General features: G+C 46.1%; 1 protein-coding gene across 2 annotated transcripts in view; it reads left to right on the forward strand.

Annotated features, from left to right (window-relative positions):
- The window catches only part of LOC141098580 (cytochrome P450 2K1-like), a 240,512-nt gene that overhangs the window by 148,730 nt on the left and 66,120 nt on the right, over positions 1-25,662 (forward strand). For both annotated transcript variants that reach the window (XM_073586486.1, XM_073586485.1), the window contains exon 7: positions 5,023-5,164. In XM_073586486.1, coding sequence (XP_073442587.1) covers positions 5,023-5,164 — 142 coding nt within the window. The remainder of the gene's footprint in view (positions 1-5,022; positions 5,165-25,662) is intronic.

Here is a 25,662-nt window from a genome sequence, read left to right on the forward strand (position 1 = left end):
AACATGCTTGTCACAGAAGATGGGGCGTGCATGTGTCCCAAGCATACGTTTCCTATTATAACCCATCCTAGGTCTAGCTTTTGGACATAGAGAGCATTGTGGAGTCCATTGATATGACTTCTCACTTTATGAACCTGTAGGATATCTCTTCCCAACAGCAGTATTATTTGTGCCTGATGGTCGAGATCCGGTAAAAGGTTTGTTATGCATTTCAAGTGAGCGTGATGGATTGCCACATCTGGTGTAGTTATTTCAGATCTATTGTCTGGGATCTGGTTACACTCGATGATTGTACATAGTGGTAGGCAGAATTGTCAGTCTAAGGATTCAATTTCGTACTGTAGTCAGTAGCTTTCCTGCCTGCTGTTGTCACAGTACCTGCACATGTCTTTAATAAATAGGGAGTGCTTGGGCCTTTGATGTTGAATACGTCAAAGAATGTTGATTTAGCCAAGGATCGATTACTTTGATCATCCAAGATAGCATACAGTCTTACAGCTTTGTCTCTATGACCGTTTGGGTACACTCTGACTAGGCATAATTTAGAACAGGACCTGCTGTCTATTGTCCCTTTACATACTTCAGTACATTGTGAAGTGATCTCTGGCGTAGCTGCATTAGTGCTCCTTTCCTCCCCGCCATGCTCAGTCAGCTGGTGTGTTTTGTGCACTCCATGGAGCTGGGCCAGGGTGTAGAGAGGTGTTATGATCTGTGGTGCCACATTCTGTGAATTTTACACTGATCTTACAATCCTTGGCGAGATGAGTTGTGGATGAGCAGCATTTGTAGCAGATACCATTCTCTTTCAGGAAGCTTCTGTGATCTGGTATAGATTTTCCCCTGAAGGCTCTGCATTTCAGGAGAGGATGAGGCTTCTGATGAAGTGGGCACCGCTTGTCAGGTTCTTGTATCTTTGTCTGTGATTGAGAGTGGCCAGCAGACCTGTAATTGGAACTTGGAGAAGAAACATAAGTCTTGTGCACTGCCACAAATGTTCTGCGTGGGTTTGCAGCTGGTGATGGTGTGGCATATGACATTGAAAAATCAAAGCTGGGATTATTACTGATTGTCACTTGTTTGTGCATAAAGTCTACAAAAACGGAGAAGGGAGGGAATAGAACACGGTGTTTGAATTTGTACGTGCAACCATGTGTGAGCCACCTCTCCTGCAGATTGTAGGGCAAATTTTGGAATATAAGGTTAACACCTTTGGTTGTGTCAAGGAATGCAAGTCCTTGTAGGTCACCTTCACATTTGGCAACTAGGACTTCCTTTAGCAGGTCACCTAGTTCTCTAAGTTTCTGGAGACCTTTGTTAAATATTTTAGGAAAGTCATTAATTCTTTTGAACAAGGCTCTCCCTATTATCTCTGCTGAGCCGTAACACTCATCCAGCCTCTTCCAGATCTCTTTGAGGCCAATTTGAGGGTGGTTTATATTAATGTCTCTGATCCTTACTGCTTGTTTGACTGTTCTCTCAGGTATTTGACTAAGAGGTCTATCTCTTCCCTGTGTTGTAACCCCAAGTCTCTAGTGACATTTTGGAAGGAAGCTTTCCAAGCTCTGTAACCTTCAGCGTGGTCAGTGAATTTCATGAGTCCCTTGGCCACCAGATCACGTCGTGTGAAGAACTTAGCAAATTCTGTTATGAATCAGTTGTCAGCAGAGTATACTGGTGATGGGTCACCCTGATAGTGATGTGAGGTGCGTTCATACCTGTTAGTATCCTCAGGGTGGTGCCAGCCGGTGTCACATTGCTTCGGTCTGACGTGCGGGGTGTCAACAAGGTGATTCACTTTGGTTACCTGGTGAGGGGCAAGGTAGACTTTAGCAGAGTTGTTTTGCTCCATGTTTTCCTGGAGCTGAGCCTCATGATGACTCTCACTCGCTTCACTGGATGTGTCGTGTTCTTGGTTATAGTTTGGATCAGGAAGTTCATTAAAATACTGAGATGTGCGTTGTGGCGAATCTTGCAGTGGCAACTTCAGACTTGACGTTCTGCTTCAGCTATGCAGTTCAGGGTTGTGTGCGGCTTCTAGCGACTCTGCTTTAGCTAGGGCTGCGGCAGCTTCTCTTTTTGCTGCTAAGCTCTCTAAGGCGGAATCCACGCGTGCCTTCTCTGTGTCTTTCTCTCTTGCTCATCTCTTTCTAAGCATAACCTTCTCTCTTGGTCATCTCTTTCTAAGCGTAACCTTCTCTCTTGGTCATCTCTCTCTATGCGTGACCTTCTCTCTTGGTCTTCTAGGCATGCTTTCTCTAATTTAAGTTGTGTCTCTTCTTTAACAAAGCTTGCTCGCATTTTGGCGGCTTCAGCATTTGTGCGGGCAATGGCAACCACGCTGCTAATGGATACAGTCTTTGAGGAGGCGGGAGTAACAGATTTGGTCCTGTTTGATTTGTGAGACATGGTATCTTGGAGGAATGCTTGGCTGTGCACAGATTGCTGTAGCTGTATTAGTCTCTGTGTAGCCTGTGACTTGAATCTCAATAGGTAGGTGGGTGCAGTTTCACTAGTTCCTGTAAGCCGGATGGAAGGCTGTCTTTTCCCTGAATTCCACTAGCTGGATGGCCGTTGTGTCACTTGCCCCTGCAGGATGGAAGACTCTTCTCTCTGAATTCCCACTAGCTGGAAGGCCCATGCAGGATGGAAGGCGGTCCTTTGTCTGAGGTCCCACTAGCTGGATGGCCGCTGTTTCACTGTTCTGTCCTCACTGAATGAAGCAGAATTCATATAGCTTATACAGCCAGCTAAACCACTATATCGAGGTCCAATAAGGAGACTGTAGTTGAATCTGTGCTTTATTGAATGCGATGGTATATTGGCGCGTTGAAACTACAAAGGAAAACATATATGCATACAATCAATACTGGCTTCATCAGGGATTCATATATACATAGTACATCATCTGAACTAATAGCTAACCAGGGGAGAACTAACTAAGCAGGCTAGTACGAGACAAGAATTGGATACAGGAAACATAAATACATACCAGCGATGCTGTCACAAGGGGAGAAGAGAAATGAAATGCTTCCTGAATGCAGGCAGAAGGAAAATGGTGGACTGGAGGGAAAATGGGGCTGAACTAACCATAATCCTTTGCAAAAGGCTACCAGGATGCACTGCAACCTTACCAGAATACACTGCAAATGGAGGGAAATAGAAAGCAAAAGTAAAACACACAATAACACTGTGGTTATGGCTCTGGTCACTAGATGGAGCCAGAAAACAGTGTAAACATTAATAAGCAGATAATCAGGGATTATGAATTAAATGTTGGAGACAGAACACCTTCATTGGCTCACCATTGCCCAGAGACTCCAGTTCAAGACCCTAACTATGGCATACAAAGCCATCCACAACTGCTGTAGATAAGTCCCTGATGTCGGTGCTGGCAGCTCATGTCGAAAAATGGGGTGACAGATTCCCTTTAACACCAATTGGCTTGAAAATCAAATTTTTTGGAAAATTTTGTCAAAAATGGCCAATTTGATGTCAAAAGGTTTGAACATAACCAGATAGATAGATGATAGATAGATAGATAGATAGATAGATAGATAGATGAAAAAAATGGTGCAACACCAGCAACAGCAAAAAATGGAGGCAGTGGGAGCAAAGCCCCCAGACAATACCAAACAGTGATAATATACAAGCAAATAGAGGTCAAAAAGTATAAATGCTTTATTGACCCATTGTGATGGTGACATTTCACTCCAAGTGTGGAACTTTCTCACGCCCTTGGTTTGGGTGCTTTCTCAATCACTTGGCTTCCCCACTTGGAACAAAATAACACTATCACAATGGGTAAATAACCATTTATAAATTTTGACCTTGGAGTGATGCTTCTATTTTGCTTGGATATTAAGGTTTGGATTTTCCTGGGGGGCTTTGCTTTTTTTTTGGTCTGATAGAGGATAAATAATTGACATGCTGTGCAGTTGGTATAAGGAATTCTGGACATGGCTCAAGAGAAAGTCTCACAATAGCGTTGACGGGCTGCGTTAATTCTATAGCCTAACACGATTGCGTTATAATAACAATAATCTTTATTTTTATATAGCGCTAACATATTCCGCAGCGCTTTACAGTTTGCACACATTATCATCACTGTCCCCGATGGGGCTCACAATCTAAATTCCCTATCAGTATGTCTTTTGGACATTATGCTATACCGCTAGGGCAGATGCTTTATCTGCACTAGCAGTGACGGACCGTTGGACGATTCCGTCACAGAATAACGGCACATCGCTAACGCATGCGGATTATGGCATGCGTTAACGATGTGCTCATCTATAGCAGTGCATGGGTGTGTTATCGTATCCGTTACATAGCGTTAATGCCGCTATGTAACTGATGCATTAAATGCACCCCGTTAATGCACCCAGGAATGCTATCTGCCTGGACTGCTTTTCATTTTCTTTTCTATAGATAGATTGATAGATAATAGAAAGATAGATAGATAGATAGATAGATAAATAGATAAAAAGATAGATAGGGTTAAACCCTACTCAGGCACCAATGAACCAAGCATACCGTATAGCTGACAAATCAGCACTATACCAGGGTGTCACACTGTAAAATGCTAGGAATGCTTCAGCCTTATTACGTCTTTATTCACACCACAGGAGATAGATAGATAGATAGATAGATAGATAGATAGATAGATCGATAGATCTAGTGAATGGGAGCATATGGATATGCCCAGCACATATGATAAAATATATTGTAGAAATAGTGGGTAAAGTGTCACATACAAAAACATATTATCACACTGCTATAATGCTAATGCTATAAAACAATGCTAAAAGTGTTGTTTTAACTGCCAAGTTTATGCTCTTTTAGAAGCTGCTCTGATGTGCTGCTTTGTCAAGAATCCATGTGGAAACAATATTTACAACCACTCTCCTATTCTTGGCTTCTCTGCTCCCCTCCTCCATGCTCCATGTTTGTAACTAATGCTTGAGTTTGGATTCTTGCTGAAGCAGCAGTTCAAAGAACATGTTTTTGATGTATTTTCTACATTAGGAAAAGCCAAATCCTAAATTATACTTCACCAATGAAAACCTAACACACCTGGTTGTGGATCTCTTTGATGCTGGTATGGATACAACCTCAATCACCCTGAGATGGGGCCTTCTACTAATGATGAAGTATCCAGAAATCCAAAGTAAGAGACTCACCTCATGTGTGGGAATGTATCATTTTTACTTCATTTTGCTTTTACTAATTATAATCAGACAGTGATACACATTCTTTTATCATTATCTGTATTTATATTATGTTCTGTGGAGTTTAGGAGACGCACGTTGTGATGTTACTACCTCATGGTGTCTGTCATGACATCAGGGGCCTTCACGGCACCAAAAGCCTCGGGGTATAGTTAAGATGCGCAGCATTGTGCCCTAAAGGAAAAAGAGGCTAGGCAGAGCATTTCTGAGGACCAGACGAGGCATCCATCATGAAAATTGATGGTATACTACTTTGGCCTACTAACCACAATAGTATAGATTCCCACCAGAAGAAATAAGAGATTTTGTAATAGTGATCCTTATCTAAGAGAGCACAAATTCCAAACACATCTCCCAGGGGGTCAAAAATAACTTTTGGTTTAGGTAAAATTACAATCTCAGAATTTCTTTACCGAAGAATATGGAAAAAATGTGTACTGCAGGGGGAAAATTAAGGTCACATAACCTGCAATTTCCTAACAACCACGATGATATCAAATGCCAAAGTGGAAATTCTAGACTTCTATATATTTTTAGGAAAGTCTCTTCTTCCTGGATTTACAAATTTCACAAACAGCTGTCATGTTTCATTTGGCATAAAAAAAACACCAAGAATAAGTAAAAATATCCTTTTCAAAAGGATAAAGGGGGCAAGCTTACAAGCTTATTATGGAGCAAATATTACCCTACAGAGTGGAAAGTGGCTTATGCCCAACATGAAGCACAATTGGGTTGCTTTGGAAGAAGATCAAAAATAATCAAAATCCATTAATATCCCTAATATTTACTACATTTATTGGTTCCCTCCCTCCCTCTACCTTCCTATCCATTATTAAACGCCACAATTACACAATGAAAAAAATTATATAAATTAACATCTCTGAATCTATCTTGTTTTCCACTAGAACAAGCGCCATTGAATATTTTATTTCTCATTTTTCCTAATTTTTCATACAGTAAATGGTTTAAACTAGGCATCAATGACTGTTCGTGTCTACTTGCAGGTCCAAATAGAGATATTATGGCAAATTATCAAACTTTAAAATTTGGATTCAGTCTACCAGATGAGGAATTCTACAACCTCCTAAACCTTAGAGAATGTATTAGAAGCAAAATCTCTCTCCCCTTAGTGTTACCTAAGACTATTAATACTCTTTTAAGAAATCCCCATTTGGTTTCAGTGTGGAATATGAAAAATGTATTTACTCTTTTTAATTCAGACATGGAATTTGTCAAGCAAAATAACAGTCAAATGGGAACACGATGTAAAAAAAAAATTCTAATAAAACTTGGCAATAAACCTTTAAATTGATGTATAAAAACAATATCAACTCCGATATTCAGGAAAATTATTTTAAAATTCTTGAAAGATGGCATCTTACCCCTGTTAGGCTCAACTCAGCTTTCTTGTCTTATCCAGACACATGTTGGAGAGGATGTGGATGTAAAGGCAATATAATGTACATTTAGTGGTCATGTCTAGTGATGAGCGATACCGTAATATTTGTAATTGCTATAGTCGTAATGAGTAATTTGTAAAAATTGCGTAGTCATTCTGAATAGCGAGTACAATGCAAGTCAATGGGATATGCAAGTAATTTTCTGCTGGACCCTACAAAGGGGTCTGGGGGCCTGAGTAAAAAGGCTGAAAGTGATGAAACAGAATGGGAAGAGCTCAGATAATGTGCCTGCATGCATTTCTGACTCACACATGGTTTCTGGGAATAAGTTTGTCACAGTATTACGCCACTTTTGCAGATACACAAGAACAACTGCCAAACCTAGATTTCTATTGAATATGTATCCCCTATCTGAGTCACAATGTGGGACAACCTGTCAAAAGGGCCTCCAATGACAAATATTAGTTTGGTAGGACGACTCTAGATTCAAGATTTGTCCACTGCACAATGTGCATAGGGTTTGCAAAAATTAGCCCTATTGGCTGAGTCATGGTTGATGCAGGAAGCCACAATCCCAAGGGCCTCTAATCACAAATAGTAGGCTGGAGTAGGAATAGGGTTCTGATTTGTCCACTTCACAATGAGCATAGGCTTTGTAAAAATTAACCCTATGGGCTGAGTCATGGCTGACGAAGGAAGCCACAATCCCAAGGGCCTCCAATAACAAATAGTATTTAGGCTGGCGTAGGAACACTGTCCTGGCTTGTCCACTGCAAAATGTGAATAGGGTTTGTAAAATTAGCCCTATGGGGTGAGTCATGGTTGATGAAGGAAGGAAACAGGTTTTTATGGGAAAGGGTTGCATTTAACAGCAATTGAATGAATCAACATTTTTGGAGAATTTAGATTGGATTACTGTCATCTGGAAGGATTGCAATCTGTGGAGATATCCTGTCCTTGTTGAACTTAATCAGAGTAAAGGCCCCGTCACACATAGCGACTTACCAGCGATCCCGACAACGATATCAACGTGTCAGGATCGCTGGTGAGTCGATATGTGATCACTGCTGAGCTGTCAAATAGACAGCTTCACCAGCGATTAGCACAGCGACGCCGCGCGCGCGACATTGCTGTGTTCAGCCCTGATTCTTGTCAAAAATAGAATTAAAATAAAAAATATTGTTATTCTCACCTTCCGACGTCCCGCGCAGCATTCCCGCCTCTCTCCACGCTCCGGTCCCAGTAATCCTTTGCGAGAATTACCGCGATGACGTCCGTTCTCGCGGGATCGCGAAATCGCGCAGTCATTCTTGCAAAGGATTACTGGGACCAGAGCGTGGAGAGAGGCGGGAATGCTGCGCGGGACGTCGGAAGGTGAGAATAACAATATTTTTTTTTTTTTTTTTATTATTTTATCGCTGATCACTGGTCTCCCGCCTGTCACACGCAGCGATGCGTGCTGGCCAGAGGGAGATCAGCGATGAAAGAAATGTCCAGAGATTTCCCAGAGCGATCAGCGATACCGGCAGGGGGGCCGGTCGCTGATCGCTGTCACACACAGCGATCTCGCTGGTGAGATCGCTGTTGTATCACAAAACTTGTGACTCAGCAGCAATCTCGCTAGCAAGATCGCTATGTGTGACGGGGCCTTAAGTCTGTCTGCATTTTCCATGGAGAGGCGTGTCTGCCTATCAGAGATGATTGACCAGGCGGAACTGAAACCACACTTTGACATCACACTAGCAGCTGGGCAGGCAAGTACCTCCAAGGCTTATAAGGAGAGGTCTGGCCAAGTGTTCGGCTTGGACAACCAATAATTAAAGGGAACTGAAGCGTCAGAAAGGACACACGTATGGTCACTTAATTACCCCTTGACCATGTTCTGCAACTTCTCCCTCCTTGGCATTGTCACAGGTACAGATAGCCCTTGCTGCTGTGCTGGTTTATTGAAAATTGCCCAATTTGTGCACATATCCTCCCCACCTCTGTTGGACCTGGTGTTTGTGTCTCTCCCCATTATCGCTTGGTGTTAAAAACAGTCGCTACCTCTGCCACCAGCATTGTCTGAGGTTGATGTTTTCAGCAACTGATCTACAATGGCCCACTTGAACGATTCCATTGTAAAACTCTTTGGTGACTCCAAAAAGGAGAGAAGGAAATTTCTCCATGTACCGTGGTTCGAGAAAGGAGACCAACCAGTATTGGTTGTTGGATAAAATGTGTATCACGCGAGGGTCTTGCCACAGACACTTACACAATTAACTGTGCCATGTGAGCCAAGCTGCAGAAAGGCAATGTTCTTTGGCCCCAACAGTAGGAACAGTATCCATCCTCTCCTCACGGTGAATCACCTCCTCCTCCTTCACTTCCTCCTCTCCAGCCCATCAAGGCTGCACAGACAGGAAACTTGGGTTGGATGTCCCCTTTATAGCAATAGGAGTCAAATCGGTAGCACATTAAAACAAACCCTCTCCCTCCTCATCACCCAATGTTGCCTCAAAATATTGGCTGGGTTGAGTAGTATCACCCATTTTGAAATCTGGCTCCATACCAACATGCTGGGCACTCAAAGCTTCCTCTTTGAAATTATGCAGTGATTGTTTCAAGAGACACAGCAGCGGGATGGTTACGCTGATAATAGCCTGATCACCGCTCACAAGGTTGGAACAGTACTCAAAGTTCTTAAGAACCTCACAAATATGAGCGATCCACACTCACTCTACAGTTGTTATGTTTGGTGGCTGACTCTCAATCTGATGGGCATGTGGAAACTGGTATTTCGGTACCCCCCCTCTGCTGCTCACTAATCCCCGCCAACATATGATAGGTTAAGTTCCACCACATGGACTAATGTGGACAGCAGAAGGCAGGCTGTGACTGCAAACACAGCAGGGAAATGGCCTGGTGTGTGCATGGTAGCAGGCAGTAGGGAATGTTTGGACTACTGCTTTGCATAGGGCACCAACAGCCTTTTTCAGTGGAAGAAGACACTGCAGGTACGCAGAATGAAGAGCAGTGTGTTTATGTGATGGGAGGCCAGGGCACATTGTTACAGATGTTGGTGGCCATGACTACGGTCCTGGCCTTCTCTTACACTTGGCATAGTCGACAAGATGCCAACGCCGTGCTTTGTGGGGGAACCGTGAAGAAAGACATGTCACAAGTGATCAATGCAGCTGGTGTGGATGGAAATGTAAAAGAAAGAAACTGTGAAGTTTTAAAAGTGACAGATGACATGGATATGTCTTAAGATTGTGACCCAGGAGGAACAGATGCCTGGGAAGAGGCAAGTAGCCTGAATGTGACAAGGACTGACACTTTGATTTTGACCAATATGGTGCCTGAGGTGATGGCAGAGTTTGGTGACAAAAAGGATGACAACTTCACCCTTTGTGGGCATAACAGCGCTGAAATGGCGCGAAGACCTGCCAGACCACGACCCAGGTACCTCCCTCGGAGGGTGCAGCGAGCGTAATTGGCACCTCAGTTTCTAAAACAGATTGCCAGAAAATGGGTGGAGCAGCCAGAAGCGACCCCATCCTGGAACGGGTCGGGCCCAGAAGGAAATCATGGGTGCAGCTGCGCGGTGCCATTATGCGACCCGGTGCCAGCAGCGATGCATCATTCCTGCACACTACATTGTAGAGGAGTAGGCCGCATGGAGTGGAAATTGCGGCAGGAGGATGAGCGAACCCGACCCGTACGGCAGAGCAGCAAGGCACTGGAAGCGGCATCCGTACCTGAAGCTGGGGGATCCTGGCGGCTGCTGATGACAGATCAGCGTCCAGAAGACGCCAAGTGGAAAGGCCCTGCAGAACGGGAATCACCTCAGCGGACATCCTGGGATCCAACACTGAAGCCTCCATTGGGACCGTCTTCTTCCCCTGCGAAACCGGAGTCTTCATGTCGCCTCGAGTCGGAACCTTGGCGGCGGGAACCTGAAGCCCGGGGAGTGGAAACAGCAGCCACCCCGAAGGAGCTCACACCAGGATCAAGGCCGAGACTGGATCTTCTTCTTGCAGAACCGGTCCGCGCAACCCCTGCGGTGGGATGCAGCGACCGCGGGATGGGTGCGATCACAAAACAAAAGCCAAAGGTAGTGAGTACACCTCAACACTTGATCCCGGAGGGCTAGTCTCCATGTCCACCCCTCATCCTTGAAGTCAGGTCTGCATCCTTACCTCCCACCTCAGACAGATGGCCGTAACATGAAGAGTTTGGGGACCTGGAGCTTGCATCAGTACATCAGGTGCCAGAAGGGAAGCCCACTGTTAATACTGGGGCGTCACTGGGATCATCTCACTTCGCCCATCCAGCAGAAGGTTCATTCCCGTACCAATCGGCTTAGATAGCTGAAGTCATTGATAAAAAGAAGCAGAGGGAACGAGAGGTCTTGGCCGAGTTGTGTCGACCAGGAGGTGGTGCTATGGCTAGCTGCTGTACTTGTGGCCAGCTGGCATATACAGAGGTGGACAGAGGCTTTGGGTTCATCCGGGAGATAGAGACCAGCAAAAAAGTATATTTGAGTGCAGCCTCAGTCAAATTTGGGAGACCACTGAAAGAAGGAGATTGGTCTCCTTCTATAAAGAAGATTGCCCTGGAGATTGGGTCTCCTTCCATAAAGAAGATTGCCCTGGGGGCTATTTTGCAATGGCTGCCACATTACGCACATTGGAGTAGCTGGAACTTTATGCGGGCCCGAGCACAGTGCAGTCGGTCCCCCGCAGCTGCTTCATCATGGCAGCCTGTGACCTCTGCGGCTGCAGGGTCATCCCCATCCTGAAATCGGGCATGGGATTCCGCCACCACTGGAGCGACATGGGATGTGTGCCACTTGTAACAACCCTGCTGGCATCACTGCATGGCCTCTCATCTCCTGCACACCAACTTACTCACTGCTCCAGGTCATACTGCCATTTCTCTCTGCCGCAAGCTCCTTGCCTTGTCTCCTGTCTGCTATGTTCATGTTTCCTGACTGTGTGTATAGGGGGGCAGCGCCTGAACTCTCTGCTTCTTTTGGAGTCAGGGTGCACCTGGCTAATGTGTCCCTGATTAATTGCCTAGAGCCCTCTACTATTTAGGGCTGCCCCACCCACTGGAACTTTGCCTGTGCAATATCTAAACTCAGTTAGTGTTTTGCTGCTGAGTAAGCCAGGCCCTGTTCAGTGTTTCTTCTTCTTTGTAGGCTACACTCTTAGCGTTGTCTTGTGCCTGTTTGTCTGCCCTTCAGGAGGCTGTATATCCTGGTCTCTGTGCAATAGCTCCTGACCTTGTCTTGCCTAGTACTTCCGTCCACCCTCCAGGAGGCAGAATATCCTGGTCCTTGAGTCTTTGTCCCTGTACCTTGTCTGAACTCTGTCCTACCTCTGCCTCCTTGTAATTGGCTTCTTTCACTGCTGTGTCTTTCCCTGTGTCCTCCCAGTCCATGCTCTGCACCCTCACATCTCTGCCTGCTCTGCACCCTCGCAGCTCTGCCTGCTCTGCTCCTGCTGCTGCAGAACCTCTTGCTGCAGCTTGGTTCCACAGACCTTGTGGCTCAGCTTTGCTCTGCTGCTGCAGAACCTCTTGCTGCAACTTCTCTCCTCAGACCTTGTGGTTCAGCTTTGCTCCGCTCCTGCTGCCGCTGCAGAACCTCTTGCTGCAGCTTCTCTCTGCAGACCTTGTGGTTCAGCTTTACTCTGCACTCCAGTGGCTCCGCCTACTCTGCACTTCTGTCTGTATCCATACCTGCACATCCTGTGTGAACAGGTCCAAACCTATCCCTTCATATTCCATTCCTTCCTGCCTGTATCCATACCTACATCTCTTGTGTGAACAGGTCAAAAACCTGTTCCTTCATATTCTACTCCTTCCTGCCTGTATCCATACCTGCATCTCTTGTGTGAACAGGTCTCTACCTGTTCCTTCATATACCACTCCAGCTTGCCTTGTGTCTCTCCCATGCCCGCCTGCCCTGTGTCTCAAGCTGTGCCCACCTGTCCTGTGTCTCAAGCCATGCCCGCCTGTCCTGTGTCTCAGCCGTGCCTGACGTGCCTACTTGTCTGCCTGTCAGTCGCACCTCTCCAAGTGCCTTGTCCCTGAGTGGGATCAGCAGTCACAGCCAGACACCACCCTGGAGTGGCACCTGGCAGCTGCCTGCCACACAACCCTGACCTCACCATTGGAGGCTCCAGAGAAGACCAAGGCAGCAGCCTTAGTCACGCCCCTTCCAGAGTAGTCTGGTCTATGGCATAGTGGGGCCAAAACCCCCTGGCTCGCGCCAACCTGCCAAGGCGCAAGTGTGACACCTCTGAAGATGAAAGTATTGTTAATTGTGATTTTTGTTGTGCTGTTGCACTAAGGATACACAAAGAAGGACTGTTCTGCATCCTACAGGGTAGAGGAAAGGCCCTAATGTTTTCTCCTCAAAGGATGAGGAAGTAAGGCTGGTTTCACACTAGCGTTTTATCGCGCAGTGCATCGTGCACTATCGGGAGCACGCGCAATGTTCCCCTAACTCTAAAATGGCATGCGCAGTGTTTAGAGATTGCACGAGCTCATCAGCATTTGCGTGCACTACACATTTTCCAGGTGTGCATCCATACGCGTCATACGCTACATGTTGCATTTTTTGTTCGGCCCAACATCATTAAAAAAGCGCACGTGCGCACGGTATGCGCAAAAAAATAGCATTACAGTCTATTGGGCTGCTGGCGTGCGCTTGGATGTGCGCACGTCAGCGCTTGTTGCGCGCATGTGATTTCAGTAAACGATGTCTAGACACTTGTTTAAACCTCCCCCGAAACAAGCAACATTGTTTGGGAGGAGTGTACATAAAAGAAGGTGTCTTCAGGGCCACACCACTACAGCCTTGAAGATAAGAGCAGCTACAGACAGCAATAGAAATGCAGCTACAGACAGCCTTGAATAGAAGACAAGACAAGAGCCTTGCATTCAAGCTTCAGCATTCAAAATGTGAGTATTCTGCAACATAATGTATGTGTGTCCTGTACAATTTATTATGTACTAATGTTTTATTTTTCTTTACATTTCAGCATGTCTTCCTCTGAATCGGTCTATTCGTCATCCCAGGAAGAACTGGCCCAAGCTGATCGTGAGGTGAGGATATTGCTGCCTTTGGGTAAGTATAGCTGGTGCATCTAGGAATGTGTAATAATTTGTTTTTCTTTACAGACATCGGATACGGCAAGTGAGGCAGAAGAGCAGGAGCAGCCTGAGTGGGAGCAGCCTAGTCAATTAGCGGCGAGAAGACGTAATGTACTTATATAGTCTTTCATTGGTCCTTTTTTTTTGTCTTTATTTTCATCTTCTATCTTGCTTCTTCTCTGTTTCTTCTTTTTCATTCTCCCAAATTTCAAAGATTATAACTTTTTTGGTTTGTTCTAGGTTCCACAACGGGATGAAGAAGACGTGTACATCGACAACGAGCGCCTGATCCGCCTTGTTGAGGAGCATATCCCGTTGTGGGACAGCCGTGACCAGCAGTACAAAGACACAGTGGTGAGCTGGCAGCTCTGGAATGAGGTGGCCGCAGCGACGATGGATGGCTGGGACAGCGCCTCTGCAGCTTCCAAAAAGGCGTTCAGTAAGTATAAACCTGCTCTGTGATGCCGCATTGACTCTTAGTCATGATGGTACATGTGTGTGTTTGTTTGAAGATATATTTTTGCATCCAAAACACCAGTGCCCTGATGATCAACAGTGACTGCTTTGTGTATTGGACTGCTGTCTTGATTTCAGGTTGCACTCTTGGTCTTGAAGGTACTGGTGTTTTGTTTGCAAGATATATTCTTGCATCAAACACACCAGTGCCCTGATGATCTACAGTGACTGTTTTTGTCTAGAATTATTTTGTGCTGCAGCATTGACTGTTTTGAAAGTGCACTCAGGTTTGTGTGCTGGTAATGATGTTGGCATCAGTGCATTACATAACGTTTTTTCTTTGTTTTTCCAACAGTGAACAAAGTCCGTACATGTTGGCGCTTGATGAAGGACTGCTTCAATACTGAAGTTCGTGCTGAGGGAAAGGTTCGCAGTGGTTCAGCGGTAAGGACCAGAAGAAAATATCGTTATTATCGCGAGTTGGTGTTCCTGAGAACTGTCCTTGACAGCAGAGCGTAAGTATAATTTTTTTTAACCTGGCCTTTTCGATTCCACAGCTGATGTTTCTTGTAAATGCATGATAGTAATATATTTCCTTTCTTTCCACAGCACCTGGAGCAGCACCCTGCAACCTGTCCCTGGAGCGGTCCTTCATCGGACGACCTCGGACCCGTCCCAGCCATCCGACAGCCAGGAAGCATCTTGCAGGTCAGCAACACAGACAGCTGGTGACCAGGAAGCTGGTCAATCAGGTGTTCCCCTGTCCCAGATCTCTGCCACTGGTTATGCGGGCACTACCCTCCAGCGGCAGAGGGCCTCGGACAGAACTGTCATGCCCGAGTTCATGCACTTGAGCGAGGCCTTTCATGCCAGTCTCAAAGTGCTGTCAGCCAGAGTGGAAAGCGGTTTTTCCCTGATGGAACGCGGTATTAACCACCTGGACCACCGCTTCCACTCTGTCGACCAGCGCCTTGACCAGCTGGAGGCCGACCTCAACAGACCAGCGCACCATTTTTTTAGTAAAATTGAACAGGGCATGATGGAACACCTTAGTCCTGAGCAACAGCTGAGTGTGTTACAGGCCTGCAACACTGCTTACTTGCAGGCTATGCAGCAGAATCGGTATGTGCAGCAGTCAGTGGTGTCATTTCCAACAGTGCCACCACCTACTCGCTACACCTCACTACCGACTTCTGCTGCATACCACTGCATGGCAATCTGCATTCCAAGCCAAGCTGGACACCACTACACCACCCCAAGTCTGAGTGCTGCTGGACAGTCCACCGCCACCACCACTATGGCAAGTGCTGCTCCTGTCTGGAGCACCACCACCGCCACTGCACTACCTGCTTGGAGCAACGCCACTGCACCACCTGCTTGGAGCACCACCACCGCCACCGCACCACCTGCTTGGAGCACCACCACAGAACCTGCTTGGGCCACCGACACCTATTCTCCTGTTCAGAGCACTGCCAACATTTGTCCAGCTAGGAGCACCGACACCACCACTCAACAGCATTCAAGGAGCACCGCCACCAGTCTCAACAAAGGAGCACCGCCACCACTCCTCATCAAAGGAGCACCGCCACCACTCCTCATCAAAGGAGCACCGCCACCACTCCTCATCAAAGGAGCACCGCCACCAATTCTCCTCCTAGGAGTCCCGCCAACACTTCTGCTCGGAGCACCGACATGTATCCTCCTTCTAGGAGCACCGACATGACCTTGTTTCCTAGGATCACCTCCACCATCACTTCTTTGAGCACCGACACGAGTTTGTCTCCTTCTCGGAGCACCTCCACCGCCGCCACTTCTAGGAGCACCGACACAACTTTGTCTTCTTCTAGGAGCACCACCACCGCCATTTTTTTGAGCACCACCACCGCCACCACAGAGCATCAGAGGGCCGACCCACATTCCATCTTTTACAGGTCAATGACACGGTCCACCAGCTCCAGGCGATCGAGCAAAGTAAGGCGGTCACATGGTGAAAGTCGGTCCAGGCAGGATACTCCTGCTCCAAAGAAACAAAAAAAAGACTTTTTGTCCATCCACCCTCTCCTCCTAATGTGTCTCAACCTGCCTCCATGTCCATCCCAGAGCTCCCTTCCCCCCAGTACTTTCGTCGCCCCTTCTCCTAGAACCCCTACCCCTTCCTCAACTTCCAGCCGTTCCTCGTCTCTCCACACCCCTAAAGTATCACAATCTTCACCCAAACGTGATTCACAATAAAACTTTTTTTTGTTTTTTTGGAAAAAATAAATGTACAATTTTGCTTTAAAAAAAATTGGTTTGATTAATGTGTCTTATGCCGACTACACACACTGCGCCATACACACAGTACGCCGTACACAAACGTTTTTGACACCAGATATCTCCATTACTGAGACATGTTTCTTGTGTCAGTCTTGGAGATATGTGGTGTCAAAAAACAAATGTATATGAATTGTATTTTCACCACCAGTCTCTTCAGTCTTGTAATATTGCACAGACTGAATCGAGCAGGGTTCCCCAACTGTAGTCATCAAGGCCAACCAACAGATCATATTTTAAAGAATTCCATTGCTCCGGTGATAACTGCTTCAACTGCGCCAAAAAAAAGTAAATCCTTAAAACATGATCTGTTGTTGGGCCTTGAAGACTAGAGTTTGGGAACCCTGGAATAGAGGATGGTGTTGAGTGTAAGGCATATCTATTGTTACCTTGCCTTTTTTTTATTACCATCATCATTTAACTATTTTTGAGACAAGGCAAGGGGATTGTAGATATACCTTGTAATTAACCACATACTCTATTAAGTGTGTGTTGAATAAATTGATGACATGATGGTGAAAATAAATGTTATATTTACTTGACCAATACCCTGGCCTTGCATCATAGCTATCACACCTGGGCAGTTGAATACACATGAGTTTTAACCTGCAGCGATTCTTCAGTCTCTATATATTTGAAGCAGACTGTATCGATGCTGCAGTTTAAGTCATATGTGTATTCTCCTGCCCATGTGTGATAAGTTTGTGAAGTAGTCATCACTTCAGCATGACACAGGCCTGGGTATTGTAGAAGTTGTAAAAACTTTATAATGTCTCCAGTGTGCGTTCAAACTCAAGCCACAGTGTTGATCCTACAAATAATATTTATAGTCACATGTTTTGGTGTCATAAATAGTGAAGGATGCTAGTGCATCCACAAATCACTATTTGTAAAATCGGTCCATGTGAGACAAAGATTAGTTGTATTATCTCCACCGTCGCTGCTAGTTGAACACACACTGTAGAGATGATAAAGGTCATACAACAAGTCACTGGGTCAGGAGTACTAGTAAATTCATGATGCACAAAACACCGCATCATAAATTCACTAGTACACCTGGCCATTTGATAATAGTATTGGGAGTGTGAAAAGACATAATGCACTCAGTACAGGTATCAAAACAGTGTTTTTATTAACATACCAACAAGAAATTTTTTTTACACCATTTGATCTTGCCATTCCACCCATCCTACATCGGAGTTGAAGTGTAATGATCAACGTGTGACTGGACACAGCGCCTCCAGCAGGGCGAATTTATGACACACGTGACCCTGGATACAGCGCCTCCAGCAGGGCGAATTTATGACACACGTGACCCTGGATACAGCGCCTCCAGCGGGGTGAATTTAAATAATACCGGAACGTGCAGCCGGATACACCGCCTCCAGCTGGCGAATTTAAAAAGTACACGTAAAACTGGATACCCCGCCTCCAGCTGGCGAATTTAAATAATAAGGGGAAACACAGGAACAATTACAGTGGTGGGCCCTGTAATAGGAAATAGGGAAGTGGAGACCTCCTAAGCTCCCCTGAGGAAGCGTCCCTGCACTCCTTACGTTCCCTAAACAGGCTCCGCACCTTTCGCCGCACGCGAACCTTATGCCCTGACTCGCCCTGAAACTAGTCCCTCGCTAGGGCATTGGCCGGTGCGGAAACTAATCCCACCACTGCACTAGATCACACATAAGGAAAGTCACAAACGGGGGAAATAGAAAACTTAGCTCTCTCTGTGCAAATGCTCCAGCACAGAGTCCAGCAACCGACTGCAGCCTTCCTCCTGAACAGCTGCCACCAAGTTCAGTAAGCGCTGCAAAGAACTCCCTTCGGTGACTCCTTCCACATCAGAACTCAGATTGAGCTGAGCAATCTCTCCAGCTCCTTCCACCACCAAGGTTGGTTGCAAATGAACAACTATCACCAACCATGATTGAATACCCTGAGACTCAAGTATATCTTGACTTCAGCAAAGCATTTGACAAAGTATCTCATACAATCCTTATTGAAAAAATGACTAAGTATGGAATGCACAAGGGAACTGTTAGGTGGATTCATAACTGGCTTAGTGATCGGACCCAAAGAGTGGTCGTAAATGGCGGCACATCCAGTTGGAAGAATGTCTCAAGTGGGGTACCACAAGGCTCTGTCCTGGGCCCTGTATTGTTCAACATCTTTATCAGTGATTTAGATGAAGGAATTGAGGGTAAACTGATTAAATTTGCTGATGACACAAAGCTAGGAGGGATAGCTAATACTAGAGAAGAGAGAGAGAGGATTCAAAAAGATATAAATAAACTGGAGAAGTGGGCAGCAACTAACAGAATGGTTTTTAACAGGGAAAAATGCAAAGTACTACATCTGGGCAATAAAAATGAAAAAAGCATATACAGAATGGGAGGAATAGGGCTAAGCAACAGCACATGTGAAAAAGACTTGGGTATACTAATAGATCACAGACTGAATATGAGTCAACAGTGTGATGCAGCAGCAAAAAAGGCAAATGCAATTCTAGGATGTATTAACAGAAGCATACAGTCTAGATCACGTGAAGTCATTATTTCCCTCTACTCCTCGTTGGTCAGACCTCATCTGGAATATTGTGTCCAGTTTTGGGCACCACATTTTAAAAAAGACATCAACAAACTGGAGCAAGTTCAGAAAAGAGCGACCAGAATGGTGACCGGTCTGCAAACCCTGTCTTATGAGGAAAGGTTGCAGGATTTGGGAATGTTTAGTTTGAAAAAGAGAAGACTGAGAGGAGACTTAATAGCTGTCTACAAATATCTCAAGGGCTGTCACATTGTAGAAGGATCAACTTTATTCTCATTTGCACAAGGAAAGACTGGAAGCAATGGGATGAAACTGAATGGGAGGAGACACAGATTAGATATTAGAAAAAACTTTTTGACAGTTAGAGTGATCAATGAGTGGAACAAGCTGCCACGAGAAGTGGTGAGTTCTCCTTCAATGGAAGTCTTCAAACAGAGGCTGGACAGACATCTGACTGGGATGATTTAGCGAATCCTGCTTTGAGCAGGGGGTTGGACCAGATGGCCCAGGAGGTCCTTTCCAACTCTACGATTCTATGATTCTATGATTCTATGATTCTATTTATAGAGCCCCACAACTGATTTATAATTACAATTAAACCTACCACTAAGGTGCGATACCACTCCCCACCACCGGGCAACTATGAATGAAAAACACCACGTGTGATAATTCCAATGGCCACCGGGGGCAATCACGTCACACATTGCACTTGACAAAGTCAAAAAAATTCACTTTGTCCAATTTAAAACTGTCAGACCATGACAGTACCCCCTCCTTAATGAGGGGCCTCTGGACCCTCAAGACCACCCCTCATTAGGGAAACCCCTACAGCGGGGACGGCCAGACCCTGAGTTCACCCCACCATCACCTGAATTCAAATTTATGACAAACACACAGCTGGTATTGGCAATAAAGTTTATTTTGGAGGAATCACTCATCTCCATAGCGCCAACCTGGGGAACGAGTTTATGTATGTGTATGTTTGTTATGAGCTGATCAGGCTCCACAACACACTTCCACAAGATGTTTTTTGGTGGCACCCATACACGCTCGTTCACACACAGGTCCGGACCTGAACGTTTATTGCACTCATTCGTTATGTCATAAAATTGGTGAACTCATTCTGGACCTGATAACAGAGGCGTCCCCCTGTGTCACCACACTCACACCCCCGAACTACACCATAGGGTACACCACACTCCAACCCTTTCCACCACGAGGTCTGCCTCTCACAGGGTTAGCTAGCGGCGAGGGCTGAAACTTGCCCCTACTCTCCCGCCGCACCATCACTGCTCTCCCTGGAGAGGAAGGGGTCCCCTGAAGAGAGACGGCAGAGACAGTAGTCCCAAGGCAGCAGCCCTCACACGACTGCCCCCAGCTGACTACTTCCCTTGCTCGCCAATCTATCCCCGGGTTGTGTTTTTTCAGCCAGGCGAAGCCTAAAACGATAGGTACTGGCATTCCCTCCAAGACGTAGCATGACAAGGACTCCTCATGATGTCCTATACGCAGAGGGATGTTTTCTACGACTTGGGTAAGGCTCCCCTGGCTCAGTGGAACAGAGTTAATGGCCTGGACGCTTATAGGTTGGGCCAGCGTCCTACACTTCAGGCCATGAGTCTGGACAAAACGAGCATCCACCAGACTAACCCCTGCTCCACTGTCCACAAGCACCGGTACCACCTCCGGTACCCCGCCAGCAAACACTTCTGCTGACATAATACCTTGGGAGGGCAAAATGGAGGAAATGTACACTCCCTGGTTGCCTTCCTCCAAACGACCAGGGGTCTGCGGCTTCAGAGATGACACAGATATTTTGGCACGTAATGGGCACGCCTTAAGGAAATGACCAGTCTGCCCACAGAAAAAACATGCCGACACCACTCCCTGAACCGTAGGCAGGCCTGAACACAACCTAACACCTCCTACTTGCATCGGTTCGTCCGGAGACTTGGCACGCCCTGGGCAGGCTCCCATGAAATGGCCCGTCTTCCCACAGGAAAAGCATACCCCCCCACCACGGCGAACCCCAGGCAACCCCCTATTTGTACCAACAACACCGGGCTGCCTGGGTTCCACCAACCGTACCGGGGGGTCCTCCCCCCCGGAGAGGACTACAGGGGGCACATTTTGTGTATGTCTTTCCCTAAGGCGTCTATTCACCCGGATGGCGAGGGACATGGCGGCCTCCAGCAACCTGGGGGCGGCGTACTGCACCAGAGTGTCCTGCAATTTTGGAGACAGACCCTGCACAAATTGACTCCTAAGTGCAGGGTCATTCCACTCAGTGTTAGTGGCCCATCTCCTAAACTCGGAGCAGTACTCCTCAGCAACCCGGGCTCCCTGTTTACACCTACGGAGTCGGGATTCCGCCAGAGAGACGCCATCAGGGCCCCCATACACAAGCGCCAAAGCCGCAAAAAACTCGTCCACGGACTCTAAAGATGGTGAATCGTCCGGCAGGGAGAAGGCCCAGGACTGGGGATCCCCCTTCAAAAGGGACATAATGATCCCCACCCATTGCTCTTCGCTCCCTGAAGAACGAGGGCGCAGCCTGAAATATAATTTGCAGGCTTGCTGAAATACCAAGAATTGATCTCTCCCTCCAGAAAACTGGTCTGGGAGAGATATCTTGGGTTCTGGATGAGCCTGTGCCTGAATCAAACCTCCAAAGCCCACCAACAGCTGCAGTTGCTGCACCATCTCACCGCGCAGCCCCCTGATCTCTTCAGTAAAGGTCTGTAGTACCTGGGTAAAGGTTTGCATTAGGTCCATGGCTCAGCAGAAAAATTTTTTTTACGGTTGGTGATAATGTAATGATCAACGTGTGACTGGACACAGCGCCTCCAGCAGGGCGAATTTATGACACACGTGACCCTGGATACAGCGCCTCCAGTGGGGTGAATTTAAATAATACCGGAACGTGCAGCCGGATACGCCGCCTCCAGCTGGCGAATTTAAAAAAGTACACGTAAAACTGGATACCCCGCCTCCAGCTGGCGAATTTAAATAATAAGGGGAAACACAGGAACAATTACAGTGGTGGGCCCTGTAATAGGAAATAGGGAAGTGGAGACCTCCTAAGCTACCTTGAGGAAGCGTCCCTGCACTCCTTACGTTCCCTAAACAGACTCCGCACCTGTCGCCGCATGCGAACCTTATGCCCTGACTCGCCCTGAACCTAGTCCCTCGCTAGGGCATTGGCCGGTGCGGAAACTAATCCCACCACTGCACTAGATCACACATAAGGAAAGTCACAAACAGGGGAAATAGAAAACTTAGCTCTCTCTGTGTAAATGCTCCAGCACAGAGTCCAGCAACCGACTGCAGCCTTCCTCCTGAACAGCTGCCACCAAGTTCAGTAAGCGCTGCAAAGAACTCCCTTCGGTGACTCCTTCCACATCAGAACTCAGATTGAGCTGAGCAATCTCTCCAGCTCCTTCCACCACCAAGGTTGGTTGTAAATGAACAACTATCACCAACCATGATTGAATACCCTGAGACTCATTTATAGAGCCCCACACCTGATTTATAATTACAATTAAACCTACCACTAAGGTGCGATACCACTCCCCACCACCGGGCAACTATGAATGAAAAACACCACGTGTGATAATTCCAATGGCCACCGGGGGCAATCACGTCACACATTGCACTTGACAAAGTAAAAAAAATTCACTTTGTCCAATTTAAAACTGTCAGACCATGACATGAAGTAGGCCGCAAATTGGTCCCTCATTTGGCCAACTTCAACAGATGACCTGAGAGGGTGCTGAGTAAATTCAGGCAATGGGATAGGAGCAACCGCATCAAGATCTAAGTTCGGGTGCTCTCTTGCCATGACAAAATTATGTAGAACCACACAGGCCTTCACCACAGCATCCACTGTTTCCAGTTTCAGATCAATAGCTTTGCTGAAAATGCACCATCTGGAGACAAGTATACCAAAGGCACAGTTCTTCTGGCCCTCGTCAGCCTGTAATTAAAAATTCTTTTGGTGTGGTCCAAGTCCCGACTGGAGTAGGGCTTGAGCAGGTTTTGGCATATCTGGAATGCCTCATCCCCAACCATTACAAAGGGCTGTGGGGGACCTTTGGTATTGGGAAGAAGCCATGGCATGGGGAAATTGAACTGGTTGCCATACAATCTCCGGCCCATGTCCGAGTTCTTAAAGGCCTGAGAGTCATTCCCACGGCCAAAAGCACCAATGTCCACTGCAATAAACATACAGTCTGCATCCGCAATGGCCATGTGTACAGTAGAAAAGTACTTTTTAAAGTTGTAGTACTCAGATCCAGTTCTTTTGGGCTTGATAATCTGGATGTGTTTCCCATCAACCGCTCCCAAACAGTAGGGGAAATTGCAGACTGTCCAGAATTTTTCAGCGATTTCCAACCTCTTTTCTGCAGTGGGCAGGGGCATGAATTCTGGACAGAGAATATTCCACAAAGCCCGGCAGGTGTCCGCTACAATTCCAGACAATGTGGATATTCCAATCCGATACTGGAAGTGGAGTGAAGAGAGTCTCTCTCCAGTAGCCAGGAATCTGGGATACCAAGAAAAAAAAAATTATTATTTATGTATATGGATTTTTAAAACCCCAAAAGCCTTTTGTTCACTACATGCCATAAAAAACATACCGCTGCTTTTTGCTAGCTCATGGCAGAACTATAATTCTGCCAGATTTTGAATATTAAATGTCAAAAACTAATAAAATTATGCAGGCATTGGTTTTGCAATACTACGTACCGTAATGTAACCAGGAGCCATTCCTCAGGAGTAATCGCACGCCGGAGCTGTGTCCTGTCTCCGGATGACTTCTTGGACACGACCAAGCAAATCCTTAAAGGTTTCTTGGCACATCCGGGTATAATCTGTAAATTTCTCCGGATTTGCCTGTAGTTCACTGTAGAGGGTGTGGTACGCTCCACGGCTCTCCAGGAGTTCAATAATGGGATGTATCCACAAATGCTGCCGCTGCCGTCTTCGCTGTCTCTCTCTCTCCCTTTGTTGATGGCAAGCGACTGCATAAGCCTGAGCCATCCTGATGTCCAGATCCAAGTCAAAGTAAAAACTCTTCCAGTGCAGATCCATGTTTCACAAAGGAAAATGCAAGCAAATGTGATGAATTCAGCTGTAAACAGGGTCTATATAAAGAATTCCCATAAAACACGCCCACTGCTGTCCAATTGGTGGAGTCTGTTGCAAGAATTTTTCAAGGAGTTTTTCTCCTGCGAAATGTGGCACCTAGACTACCATTGCGCATAAAAAACGCAAATGCATGTAAAAATGCTTAGAAACGCATGAAAACGCTGCGATTATTGTCGTAATGCGCACAATAATACTACAAAAATAGCTGCGGTTACAAGCGTTTGCACACGTTTTTTACATGCGTTTCATGTGTGCTCGATACGCTGCGCAAAAAGGCGCAAGTGTGAAACTAGCCTTACTTAGGACCTGTGTTCCAGAGTACAGGACTACCATTTTCAAAGGAAGGGGGAGGAACACCTATCTTTAAAAAAAAAATAAATAAATAATAAAAATATATATATATATATATATATATATATATATGGACTTGACTCATTTTGAGTCCTCTTTAACTACCTCTAGTGTCATTGTCTCTATACTTATTGTTTTTATTAAAGCATTTTACTATGTTTGGGGACAACCATGCTGAAAGGAAGGGAGAATGTAAGGGGTTGTAACCTTTATGTTTGTTTTTTAACCCTTTAATGATGCAACGTTACATTTATGTGTGTATTTAGTGTTATGCATTTTTATGCTGCTCTGTATGTTGTATTATGTGTTTATATAATGGATATTAGATAGAGAAAGTGCATTTCCCTGGGTTGGCCACTAGATGGGGAAGGAGAACATTACCTCAGAAGGGCTACTAGATGGAGGAATTGTAATTCATAGTTTAGTAAGGGTTAATATAGGAGGGGCACGGTGGGTTAAGACATAGAGTATAGCCTGATAATAGTTAGTCAGGAACCAATGGCCCATAGCTCAGGAGGGCTGGCTAGCCCTGAGCCACACTGTGCTACACAACATTTCTAAGGCACAGAACCCAGCAGATATTCTGTAGCAGGATTATCACAGGAAGGATATACAGCAGCAGCAGTGCTAGCAGTGCAGTATAAGTGGGTCTGCAGTGGCTAGTGAAGACTAAGCAGTACGGACACAAGATTCAATATGTGGCAGCTTACCTCACGGACTGATGGCTTCGTTCCTGGGGCAAAACAGGCAAGCGAACACCTTACTGGAGTAAAGCTGGGCACTGAAGATGCTGTGGGATCATTTGGCACTGTCTGCCTTGGAAGCGGGCTTGGTGAGAGAGGGAGAAGGAAAAGGACAGAAGAGGAGTTAATTGCTGTTAATCCCGATGATGATGATTCTGGAAAATATATGAATATGCTGTGCACAAGTCCTAGTAAAGATGTTCTTGTTAAAGTTGGAATGGACTATGGACTGTTTGTTCCAAAGAGGATTCAGAGAAGTTCCTGAAACGTGCTGAGGTCCTGGTCTTCCCTTGCACGTGCTTGGTAGCAGGCAGTAGGAAATGTTTGTCA

The sequence above is a fragment of the Dendrobates tinctorius genome, unplaced genomic scaffold (assembly GCF_039654945.1).
Source record: "Dendrobates tinctorius isolate UK_male_01 unplaced genomic scaffold, ASM3965494v1 ptg000093l, whole genome shotgun sequence".
In the NCBI taxonomy this organism is placed as follows: domain Eukaryota; kingdom Metazoa; phylum Chordata; class Amphibia; order Anura; family Dendrobatidae; genus Dendrobates; species Dendrobates tinctorius.